Raw genomic sequence first — 13,098 nt, 5'->3', positions numbered from 1 at the left:
TTATTACCTGCCCCAGACCTATCCCTAAGACTTGAAGGCTGAAACGGTTTCTCTCCCACCCATCAGTCCCCACAGCCACTTTTGAAATAATCATTTGGAGGTTTAATATTAGTTATATTCTGTTAACCGATGGCGCAGGCTTCTTAGTGGCTAGCCCTAAGCCACTACAAATGAACTTATTATAATATAAATTAACCCATTTCTAATAATCTGAATATCACCACATGCCAGTGACTGGCAATACACTGGCTTCTTACTCCTCTGGTGTCTGCTGGCACCTCTCCGACTCTGCCTTCTTTCTCCCTGTCTCTCTGCTTGGATTTCCTGCTTATCTTTATTCTGCCCTGTCATAGGCCAAAGCAGCTTTATTCATCAACCAATAAAAGCAGCACATATTCACAGCATATGGAAAGACATCCCACATCATGGCTTCGCTTTTTCTTTTTTCTTAAAGATTTATTTTTATCTTTAATTGTGTATGTGTGTGTGTGTGTGTGTGTGTGTGTTCATGCACATACATGTATGCCTTGTATATGCTGGTGCCCTCAGAGGCCAGAAGAGAGCATTGGAGCCCCTGGAATGGGAATTACTGGGGAGCTATGAGCCACTTGAAGTGGGTGTAGGAACTTAACTTGGGTCCTCTTGAAAAATAGCAAACATTCTTTACTGCAAAGTCATCTCTCCAGCCCTATCAAGTTGCTTTCTAATTTCTTTTTTAAAATGCCAGCTTGGATTATCATATGGGTTATAACAAATATATAGTCAATGTAGGGAGAACTGACATTTTAACAAAATGAATCTTCCAACCCATGAATAAGTTCTCTCTCTCCGTTTAATCTTTGCTCTGAGATAGTTTTTTTTTTTTTTTTTTTTTTTTTTTTTTTTTGTTTTTNTTTTGGTTTTTCGAGACAGGGTTTCTCTGTGGTTTTGGAGCCTGTCCTGGAACTAGCTCTTGTAGACCAGGCTGGTCTCAAACTCACAGAGATCCGCCTGCCTCTGCCTCCCAAGTGCTGGAATTAAAGGCGTGCGCCACCACTGCCCGGCTTTGAGATAAAGTTTGTTAAAGGTTGTTTGGCCTTCTACATTCTAATACATCATTTCGTGTGTGTGATTCTGATGCAACAATTCCCTCTTGGGCTTATGTTTCCCACTAGCAAGTCTAGACCCTTCTGAATGCTCTATCCACTGCTTGTGACTTATGAGATTGTCTAGTCTAGCTAGTTAAAGAAACCACAGTAGTCCCTGCTCTGTGTGAGTTTAGCTGACTGTCCTCACTAACGCCCTCAAGTGGTCCTTGCCCCAGTATCAACTAGCCTTGTCCATCACATGCTGGAAGCATCATCGTATATGCACTCCAGCATGTAGGGAAAGACCATGATGGCAGCAGGGTCTTTATAGGACCCCCATAGACCACAGCCACTTTATCAACAGAAGACCATGCTGCCCTGAGTTAAGCATCTTAAAATGTCTCATAATTTTGTCATCAAATGCTTTTTAAAGCCATGACAGGCTGGCACGATGGTTGAGTGGGTAAAGGCACTTGTCGCCAAGCCTAATGACTGAGCTCAGTTTCTAGGACTCGTGAGGATGGAGAGAACCAACTCCTCGGGGTTGTTCCCTGAACTCTCATATATCTTAGTTTGGGTTTCTATCACTGTGAGGAGACACCGTGACCATGGCAACTCTTACAAAGAAAAACATTTAATTGGGCGCACAGTTTCAGCGGTTTAGTCCATTATCATCATGGGAGACATGGCAGACGTGGTGCTAGAGAAGAAGCTGAGAGTTCTCCATCTTAATCTGCAGATAGCAGGAGTGATTGTGTACTGGCCATAGCTTGAACATATATGAGACCTCAAAACCCGCCCCTACAGTGACACACTTTCTCTAACAAAGTCACACCTACTCCAACAAGACCAAACCTCCTAGTAATGCTACTCCTTATGGGCCAACATTCAAACACATGGGGGTCTATGGGAGTCATACCTATCCACCAGACCACACATGCACTATGGCACACATGTGTATGTGCATATGTGAGCACACACACACAAATAAGTAGGAAAATGTAATTAACATTTGAAATCTCTTTTACACAGAATGGTACACAACTTTTAAGCTTTTGAAATACAGATTATTTTTTCCCTTCCCGTAGTCTTCTACTTCATACAGAAATATAGAGAAGAGATGCTAAGTTATAACTACTTTAGAAATATCTAATTATTCTGATTTTGCAGGTTTTTTAGTCAGTAGTCTTTCCATGCCCGAGATAGTTCTGTAGACTCTTGAAGAAGTTCACAGATGCAGGACATGGGGCATGGGACCCACAAAGCTCCTGATGAGGGAACACATTACGCCACCAAGATTGGAAGTGTTAAGCTGCATCTGACTGGTCCTGAGGAGAGAGAAAGAGGGAGACTCAGTGGCTTAACCAGAGCCATCTGCAAAGGCAGACAACCAGGGAAAGGTATTGGCTGTAAGTGGGTTCAGTTTAGAACACAAGATAGTTACAATATCAGGAGGAGAAGAAGGACAACAGAATGACGAATTCTTCCACATCATCATGGGTTAGTCTGGAAGTACCTGTCCCTTCCGATGCCCACGTGACTATGAAGACCATATCCCGGGAATGTGGTAGCAATCCTAGGATACATAAGGAAGTCGTCTGAGACAGCCTGGCTTCTTATTTACCTTCTTCTCAAAGTCTCTCCTCTCGCTTTGCTTCTCAGCTTGGAGTTCCCAGAAGCTCTCACTGCCACCTGTTGAGATGTCATCCTCCAAAGGAAGTCAGGCTCAGAAAGTCAGGCTGTCTGTGTTTGCCAAGGGACCACTGGAGATTCCCTCTCCAACAGAGGCAGACTGGCCTAAGGATGATGAAAAGGATTTTGTCTTCAGGGACGTGGATCAAGAGCTGGACTCCCTGCCTCAGCCTTACCGAATGATCAACAAGCTAGTGAACCAGCTGTTTGACCACTCGTGGGAAATTATCCAAGAGACAGAAGCTGTCCGGGAAACTGAGAAAAACCGTGTCCAGCCCACTGTCTACCCTCCAGTCACAGAGATCCAGGTATGAACGAGGGTGCCTGGTTTTCATTTCAATGTTAATGGAAATGCCTGGTTCAGGGAAGGGAGGAATTCCTACTGAGCTCTATGAACAGCACATGTGCATTTTTGATAGCTAGTAGGCATGCTGCTTTTGGTAAAAGAAAAAAAGCTGGCAGTGGCCTGCGGGCAGTGGGGTGTTATGGTTAGCTGACTGCACTAAGGCCCTTTGTGCTGTGTTATTGACACTGAAAAGCTTCATTAATGTATCAGGCCCCCTCCATGCTTGGCAGTTGAGGCCTGTCAGTGGCTCAGATGTTGTTCTTCCCACAGGACACTAGATTTAATACAGCAGAGGACCTGTAGGCGTGCTTACGTTCAGAATATCTATCTAGTCTCAACTTTTGTTTTCCCTGGCTACTGCCCCCCAAAGGGAAATGCTTATGGCAAGCATTTTCAACAGGCATGCATTTGGCGATGCTGTGCCTACGATGAGCTCTCTTTGAAAAGTTAGCTCAGATTGCTCGATGGCATCGACAGCTGGAAAGACTCAGTTTGGTCCTTTTGTGTCTGTGCTTCCCCAGCTCAGCAAAAGGCCTGGCGGCATGGCTGTTTCACAAGACTATCTGTTTGTTGGAGGAGTCAAAGGATTCTCCATCTATAATCTGCACAATTTCAAAAGAATGTATGTTTGGGAAAAGTTTAAGGTTGATGTTGTTTCCATCTGGGCCACGGATCTGGGCAATGAAGTACTTATTGTTCCTGTGGATGAAATAGGTATTTGTTTTTCTTCATTTTTAGATTAATTTATAAGTACTTGTAGACTGGTATTCAGTTTAATTTCTTTTTCAAGTATGGGTGGAGAGAGAGAGAGAGAAGAGTGAGGGGGGACTTATGGGAAGGACTGATGTTTTCATTTAAGAGAGAAAATCTGAAGAAATCTGAAGGTCTGAGCCAGGATGGGTCAATAAAGGAAAAATTGTTCTGTGATGGTCCAAGCTGTGGATTTAGCTGAAGTGAGGTGGAAGATACACGGGAGTGTCGGTTCTGTTTTTGCACCTTTCCTCTAAGAATAAAATTAGCTCCAAACAAAAAACTTAGAAATGAAATGAGAGGGCTGGTAGGATTGCCTCGCTGTCGTGCTGTGCTTTGGGCCCTAGGACTCACCTGGCTCCTGCAAGTTGTCCTCTGACCATCACATGCCTGTGTGGCATGAGTGCCCTTCTCATAATAAATAAGTTCTGATAAAAAAATTTTAATTTCTTAAAATGGAAAGGGGAATACAGTAGATGAGGTGATGCGTAGCCACTCATACATACAACCTGAAACTCCACGGCAGAAGAAGCAAGAGGATCGGGAGTTCAAGGTCATCCTCCATTACGTAGTTTTCGACCATGCTGAATTACATGAGAGCCTATCTCAATTACCCTTCCTACCAAAAAGACTTAACAATAAACCTATTTGTGGTAAAGGAGGCATACTGGGCAGCACAGGCAGTGAAGGTTCCTTCCTGCGTTGGATACCTGGATGAGCTTAGTAAGAATGATAGGAGAATAAGGTTTCGGGTCATGTGAATTGAAAAAGTCCATCTGAACCCACAGATTTGAGATACCTGCAGGATATCTGGCTGGGCAAGACACAGGGTCTTTGGGATAAAGGAAAAGCCATATTCATTATGATCCCTTATACAGATAGTTTCATGTCTGTGTTATCTTCTTTTGATGAATCTGAAGGCAGACTGCCTTGGGGACCCTTGTACAGTGTCACAGAATACCTGTCCCATGAATCTTTATTAGGATGGATTAGATTCACCCACAGTGGGCCAAACACCTCTATGTGGTCAGTTTGTATCATGGGTGCAAAGGCAGGTTATGAATAACTTCCTAAATAAACGTAAAAAGTAAAAAAAAAAAAAAGATAGAAAGATAGAAAGAAAAGAAAAAAGGAAGAAAGGGAGGGAGGGAGGTAAGAAGTCACTGTAGGTGACAATTGCATCCTGAACTCAACAGCATTAATTGCACGAGGAGCCTAGGGGGTTAAGGCTCATGGAACGGTGAGGGATAATCCTTTCTGTCAAAGGAGCTTATGAACCCAGCAAACAGCTGGGTGGCAGCGTGAAGAAGGGGCTGGGAGTGCTGTGACTGGCCTGCTTACAGGAGACCTCCAGGAAATGTGGGTAACACTAGCTAGGCAGGAGGGGTCTGGGCGGGAAAGAAGACTGAGAATCTCAAGGGGACTGCTGGGGGATCAGAGCAGTATAGGCCGCATGGGGCAGTGAGCTTAGAGGCAGAGACTATGTCCCGACCCCACCTGGCTTCCTGGGCTCACAGTCTCTTATGTTCCTGTTTCAGGCATTGTGAGATTGTTTTACTTGTATAAAGACAGTCTTCTTCTCATCAAAGCCATCAATGAAATGGTGAGTCCCTGTTCTTTCACCTTTGGCTGGGAAACATCAAGTAGGCAACGCAAGGCACTCACTGATAAAGGCTTGTATCCAGGATGTATGAAGCTGCAGCAAATCAAGCTATACTAAAACCAAATGGGACCAAGATGGCTCAGGGGTAAGGTGCTTGCTGCAGAGCCTGATGCCCGATGACCTGCGTTCTTAGGACCTATGTGGCAGAAGGAGAGAACAGGCTCCCAAAAGTTGAGTTCTGACTTCAGTTCTCACTGTGACAAACACACACACAATTTTAAAATTGCTTTTTTTTCCCTGCATTTAAGTTTTTAATTCATGTGACTTGTTTAAAATGGGCATCCATAATAGTTGTCAAGAGAAGGTGGGAGAGGAAGGCAGGGCAGGGCAGGGGAAACAAACCCCCCTCTTTCGGTAATAAAGCGCCTGCTTTATCCCGTCATGGCTTTTATGATCTCCTGAGACATATGGTCCTTAAAAATTGTGTTCCACTTTTAAAGACCAATCTTACTCCAATGGACGCCATGTGGGCTGCTACCAGTTTCTCTGGTCCCAGATGGCATTGGGGTTGTACTTGAGATGAACTCTCTTTCCCAGATGGTTGTTGCAAACACCTCCATTGTGGGGCAGAAAAATCTCAAACCTATGGGTGTTGCAACCTCTAGAAATTTTTAAATTACTTTTAATAATAACTGTCTATCCTAGATTTTTTTTTAAAGCCTTTCTTTTAGCTGGCTTTCTGGTCAGGCAGTAAGATGGGGACAGTCCCAGAGTACAGTGTAGAAATGGCAGTGACTAACCCAGAACTACTCAAGGACAGAGAAGCAAAAAAGGGAGCAGAATCTTTGGAGGAGCAAGGAAATGAATCCCATGCCAAGAAAGACTCCGCTGAAACTCTAGTCTACAACCGCCATGGATTCTTGTCTGGGAAATGCCGGCTGCTATGGTAACTGAGCAGTCAGGTGATGCTTGCCAGGCTCTGTGAAGCTGTTGGAGACTCACAACAGTCAGGGAGATGGGATGGAAGTTTTGTTTGGGGACAGATACGATCTCACTAAGGGATGTGAGAGTATGTCGTCAACTTCCAGAACCTTAGAACTGGGCCATAAAAATGCCCCAGGCACAGCAGGAGTTGAAGGATTCAAATGCAAGGGCTGGAGAGGTGACTTAGCCAGCAAGAGTGCCTGCTGCTCTTCCCAGTCCGTACATCAGGCCACCCTGAAACGGCAGCCCAGGGATATGACACCTTCTTCTAGCCTCCTTGGGCACCCACACCACACATGGCATATACTCTTACAGATACACACATTAATATATATACATATATGTACATATGCAAATATCATGGAATGGAAAATAGCAGAAGTTGATTTTGTGTGTGTACACGTGTGTGTGTGTGTGTGTGTGTGTGTGTGTGTGAGAGAGAGAGAGAGAGAGAGAGAGAGAGAGAGAGAGAGAGAGAGAGAGCAGAGTCACTGCACACATGTGGAGGTCAGAAGATGACTTTCAGGAGTTGGTATCTCCACTGTGACATTCAGAAAGAACTATACTTCTCAGTATTTTTTTCATTAATAAGTTCTCAAAACTATAGTAATTGCAGGTTTTAAAGTGCAGTTTGACTTGTGTGTGTTCATATGTGTATACATATATGTGCAGATGGGCATGCACCCATGTGGAGGCCAGAGGACAACTTCTAGTGTCTTCCTCAACCACTCTCCACCTTAGTTTGGCACAGGCTCTCACTAACTCTGTGTGTAGCTCACTGATTTGACCACCTGGAGAAGCAAGCTTGGGGTCTTCTTTTCTCCGCCTCCCCAGCACAGGGATAAGAGGCACACACTGCCTTCCCCAACTCATCGTCATCATCATTAACTTTATGTTTTGACAATTTATATCCAAATTTTACACGAATGCTGGGGATCCAAACTCGGGTCTTCGTGCTTGCATGGCAAGCCCTTTGCCAGCTAAACTGTCTTTCCAGGCCCATGGACTTTGGAGTTTTTGTTGGTCATTTGTTTTTGTGTTTTGAAAGAGGGTCTCCCTATGTCGCCCTGCCTGGTCTAGAATGTGCTATGTAGACCAGGTCAGCTTTGAACTTGGAGAGATCAGCATGCCTCTGGATTAAAGGTGTGCACCATAGTGCCTGATGGGCTTTCTTTTGATTGTGATCTGAACATAGCAATTGTGAAAGATATTAATATCCTCACTGAGGCAACTGAGGAAACTGAAAAACTGACTAGTAATTAGCTTTCATTAGGAATTCATTAGGGGAACTTAAATAAAAATTAGCAATTTCTTGGGTTTGGACGGTAATAAATACAACTAAAATTGTGACGCCACAATGCAACATCATGACACAATGGAAATTGTCACAGTGGAGTGTAATGCTACAATGGGCATTCCAGTGGCATGGTGGAGCTTTGTGGACTCACAACGTAATATTGTTTGTAGTGCAGAACAGTGCATCACTGTGATGTCACAGCGCAGGACAGTGACGTCACAACGCATCATTGTGATGTTACAGCTCAGGATAGCGATGTCACAACGCATCATTGTGATGTCACAGTGCAGGACAGTGATGTCACAATGCATCTTTGTGATGTTACAGTACAGGATAGTGATGTCACAACATATCATTGTGATGTCACAGTGCAGGACAGTGATGTCACAATGCATCTTTGTGATGTTACAGTCATGATAGTGATGTCACAACACATCATTGTGATGTTACAGTGCAGGATAGTGATGTCACAACACATCATTGTGATGTCACAGTGCAGGACAGTGATGTCACAACACATCATTGTGATGTCACAGTCATAATAGTGATGTCACAGCACATCATTGTGATGTCACAGTGCAGGATAGTGATGTCACAACACATCATTGTGATGTCACAGTGCAGGACAGTGATGTCACAACACATCATTGTGATGTCACAGTCATGATAGTGATGTCACAGCACATCATTGTGATGTCACAGTGTATGACAGTGATGTCACAATGCATCATTTTGATGGTTCAAGAAAGCATTTTAATGTACCTTACATCACAAATTGTCCAGTGCAACATTGTGACAGCACAGTTAAGTAATATGACATCAGTTGGGATGCAATGTGATATCACAGTGGAGATTAAAACATCACAATGCAGCAGTGTGGTGACAAAATTGAATATTGTAATGGCACAATGCAGAATTATTATGTCTAAATGCAAACTTGTGTTATATGGTAGATCATTATAACACAAAAACGATATTGTCATCACACAATGGACATAATGCCACAGTGCAGCATTCTGATTACACAATTTAGCTCTGTGATGTCTCAATGAAACATTCTAATGACACAATAGAACATTATCTTGTCACAATTCAGCATTGTGGTGGCACAGTACAATATTATGTCTACAGTGGAGCACTGTGACATCACAAACAGCGTTAAGATTGCAGAATGGAGAGTTGAGATGTCACAATGCATCATTGTAATGTCGTCATGAAGCATTGTGTTGGCACAAGTCAGCATTTTGAGGTAACAGTGCTGTATTATGGGGTCACGATTGCGCATTTTTGTGTCACAGTGGAGCTACGCTGTAGCCCAAATGAGCCTGGTACGGGTACAGTGGAGCATCATGAGAGCCACATGGGGGCTGGTCATGCCACTTTCATTTTGTAGGTTTGCAAAATCTCTGCTGTAAATTGATAGATATTGAGATACATAAATAAAAATTGTTTGCTCTTTAAACAAATTAAGGGGCTCACCAATAAAACTAGTCTATCCACCTTATTTTATTAGTAGCTCTCAAGCTCCTCCAAGGTAGCATACCCATCCCCCAGCCTCTCTTAGTTGGCCCCAGATTGGAGGAGCTTTATTCCAAGGCTACACCCAGCTTCTGCTCTATTCCAGCTTGAGGCATGTCCAACAAGCACCAGTGTTCAGTATCGTAGAGATCTCACCTTGACTAAACTGAATTGACTTTAGGGTTTGCAAACCACATCAGATGGCATCCCATGACCCACGAGGAACGGTGTCTACAGCAAGTCCCATTTCTTCACATGCTATCTTGTCCCGTTCCTGGGCAGAGATGGGGAAGGCAAAATGATGGGCGGCACCACACCATGGCAGGCTTCTGAGGACCCCTGTCCCGGTGTGCCCCACAGGAACCCCTGCCATATGCTCCTCTCCTGTAGCAGCTGGCCCTCACTCTCTCGGCATCTCTTCTTTTCAGGATGATGCCAGCAAGCAAAGCAGCTGTGTAAAGACAGAGCTCTCTCAGACCGGGGACTACGCTGCATTCCTCTTCCAAGGCAAGCTCACCCAAAAGCTGTGAGGGAGGTTCTGATCTGTGTCTCTTCCTTTTATTTAGGACTAATTCTAGATTTAGATATGTGTGGTGGCACCAGGGAGGCTCAGGTAGAAGGATCATGCGTGTAAGGCTACATAGTGAAACCCTGACTCAAAAAAACAAACAAACAAAATAAATAACTTTCAATTTAAAAAAAAAAATGCAAGGGCTGGAGAGATGGCTCATCATTTGAGAGCACTGGCTGCTCTTCCAGAGGCCCAGGGCTTGATTCCCAGCATCCCCATGACAGCTTACAACCGTCTGTAACTCCAGTTTCAGGAGATCTGACACCCTCTTTTGGGCACTGCACACAGGTGGTGTACAGACATACCTGGAGACGAAACACTCATACACAGGAAATAAATAAAGCCTTAAAAATAAAACCAGAACAGTAGCAAAGCCAGACATAGTTCCTCCATATTCTTCACTAGCCTCCATTTACCCTATGGCGTGAGTGTGGACACAAAGCCAGTAACAATGGTACTTGATCACTGACTAGCCCCTACTGGCCGGGTTTCCCATCGCTTCAGCTTTTTTTTTCTTGTTATTTTTTTCTCCTTGTTTTAGGCAAAGATACAATATCGCATGGAGTCACATGTCCCCCTAGTGTACTCCTGTGACAGCTTCTTGGTCATTGCATGGTTTCCATTATCTTGACATTTTCCAGAAGAATCAACCAAGTAGCAAGTTGGGTGCCCTTCACTTCAGGGTGTCTACCTTTTTTCTCATGGCCCAGCCGAGGCTGGGATTTAGGGGAAACTAGCACACTGTCTCAGGAACTGTAGGGTCCCAGCTGACTTGCTTTTGCTCATCTTAGCCTAGCTCACAGGTTCCTCCACACTGGCTCCAAAATCCTGTGCACAAGCAAAGCAATCCTTATACCCTACCCTCCAGAGTAGCTGTCACTCTGGGTCTACCTAGCTCTTTTTTATCCTCTTCAAGGAGCAAGTCCCTAAGTCCAGACAGCATTCAGAGGAAGGTGATGTAGGTGTCTCCCGAGGAGGAGTATCAAAGATCGTGTGGTCTTCTGCTGAAACCACTGCTGTAATAATTAGACATGTGGGGAGCAGCTTTGAGAAGATACAGATATCTTTTTTGTCTTGTTTCTTTCCTTCTTTTTTTTTAAACTCTTCTCTCATATATTACATCCTGACCAGTTTCCTTTCCTCACGGTCTCTTCTCTCCCCTAGATCCACTCCTCCTCCGTTTCCCTTCAGAAAAAGGCAGGCTTCCCAGGGATGTAACCAGACAAGTATACCAAGTTCAATAAGGACAAGGCACCTCCCCTTGTTAAGGCTTGACAAGGCAACCCAGTAGGATGAAGGGGGTCCCAAAAGCAGGCAAAAGAATCAGAAACAGCTCCGTTCCCACTGTTAGGAGCCCCATAAGAACACCAAGCCACACAACTGTGACGTGTGTAGAGGGTGCTAAGATTGGTGGGTAAACTTTTTTGTTTTGTTCTTTGTATTTTGAGGCAGCATTTCTCTGTGTAGCTTTGGCTGTCCTGGGATTCACTCCTTAGACCAGGCTGGCCTCAAACTCAGAGATCTGGCAGGTAAAACTTTAAGAAGAATTAAGATATCTGAGATTATCCGCCAGTCTTAGCCCCTGTAGCCCATCTTGCCGGCTGCAGTTATGCCTGTGTAAACAGAATATATTTTATTCAAATGTTTGGTAGTTTGATTTTCAGCTTTTAAATATTTGAACGTATTTTATATGAGTCTGAATTTATACTTTTTTTTGTCCCCTACGGGCCCTCAGATGCTAAATGCTTGAGGAAGATAGAGATTTGAGATTTTAGAAAATTTAGGGCATAGTAGGGGCCTGAGAGATGGCTCAGCAGTTAAAAGCACTGGATCCTCTTCCGGAGGACCCAGGTTGGATTCCCAGTATTGATATGGTAGCGAACAACCATATGTAACACTAGTTCCAGAGGATCTGGCACCCTCTTTTGGCCTCTGCAGGTACCAGGCACATACATGATGTACAAACATACATGCAGTCATGTTCTTGGGCTATCACAACAAAGTACCACAAAGTGGGCAGCTTAGAATGATAGGCATTTATTCCATCATGGTTCTGGAAACTGGAAGAGTGATGTTAAAGTGTCCAGATGGCTGTGTTCTTAATGGAACATTGAGGCAGGACCCCAGTCCGTGGGAGAGAAACCTCTCCCAACTGGGCCTTGCACTGGGACAAGGCCCAATAGCCGCCCATAGATCATCATCTCAAAGGTTGGCTGAAAGAATTCCAACCTTTCCATTGCTCCAAGACTCTCTTACTGTGCTCAGATGTGCCACCTTCCTTCCCTAGGTGGCAATGTCAACACTAGGGCAGACTGCCAGTAGAACTGACTGTTTGCAGCACAGAAATCAGGGGACTTGGCAAAAAAGACAGTTTGATTAAAAATGCATTGTGTCAGTGTTGTGGGAGAACATCGATTCCATTAGATAGCAGTGGCGTAAGGAGTCAGCTCTCCATGCAAACGTTGCTCGGTTAGTGAAGGCTGGCCATAGCCAGTGCTTCAGTTGGTGCAAGCCTCTCTTCCATGGGTGCCTGCTGCAAAGGTTCTGGCTCTGCAGGCCAGCACTTCCGAGAAAACACACCTTCTTCAGCTGAAACTCGCCTGCTAGCAGTTTCTTAACGCTTGCTTGTTTGGTTTCCCAACGCAGGAGCTGGGGATATTTGGCTGGAAGTGTATAAATTGCCCAAGGAGACTTGGATAAAGGAAATGGAGTACCCACAGTCTGCTCAAAATCCAAAGAAAAAAACCAAGCAGCTACAACTGGTAGGACACAGCTTTTTCAATCACTGCTTTTCTCTCCGCCCTTAGCCCAAATCTACCCTAAATCCCCCGTGGAAATAGCAAGGCCACTGAAAGGCTTGACAGATGAGAGCAAGAACAGTGACTGTCTCCAGAACTGACTTACTTTAGACAGAATATTTGTCAATAGAGGTATCTTGAGGAGCCCGAGTTTCAGGGTCCCTCTTGACTTAGACTTGCTACCCCTGAGACGGCACACAGGCAATTCTTTCACGGGGGATGGGGGGTTGTTCTGATTTCTGCCCCACAGATAACTTTCCCTCTCCTGGTCTGAAGTGATCCTTGAAGATTTTGTGGTCCACTCAGGGTCTCCCAGAGTGTAGTAATACAGACAAGGTTTTTCTGTATAGCCCTGGCTGTCCTGGAACTCTCTTTATAGATCAGGCTGGCCTAGAACTCAGAGATCCTGAGTGCTGGAATTAAAGGTATCTGCCTCCACTGCCTGGCTATTCACTTGTTTTTTTTTTTTTTT

The 13,098-nt window shown here is 44.4% G+C and overlaps 1 protein-coding gene across 1 annotated transcript in view; it reads left to right on the top strand.

Annotated features, from left to right (window-relative positions):
• Positions 1 to 13,098, top strand: part of Wdr93 (WD repeat domain 93) — a 33,040-nt gene that overhangs the window by 1,129 nt on the left and 18,813 nt on the right. Inside the window, exons 2-6 of the mRNA XM_050153971.1 lie at positions 2,730 to 3,067; positions 3,627 to 3,819; positions 5,394 to 5,458; positions 9,686 to 9,764; positions 12,475 to 12,590. Coding sequence (XP_050009928.1) covers positions 2,768 to 3,067; positions 3,627 to 3,819; positions 5,394 to 5,458; positions 9,686 to 9,764; positions 12,475 to 12,590 — 753 coding nt within the window. The 5' untranslated portion in view covers positions 2,730 to 2,767. The remainder of the gene's footprint in view (positions 1 to 2,729; positions 3,068 to 3,626; positions 3,820 to 5,393; positions 5,459 to 9,685; positions 9,765 to 12,474; positions 12,591 to 13,098) is intronic.

The sequence above is a fragment of the Alexandromys fortis genome, unplaced genomic scaffold (genome assembly GCF_014885135.2).
Source record: "Alexandromys fortis isolate MF-2015 unplaced genomic scaffold, M_Fortis_MF-2015_v1.1 scaffold_86, whole genome shotgun sequence".
NCBI classification, from domain to species: domain Eukaryota; kingdom Metazoa; phylum Chordata; class Mammalia; order Rodentia; family Cricetidae; genus Alexandromys; species Alexandromys fortis.
The sequence above is the reverse complement of the archived record's forward strand: the minus strand, read 5'-3'. Positions and strand labels throughout refer to the sequence as shown.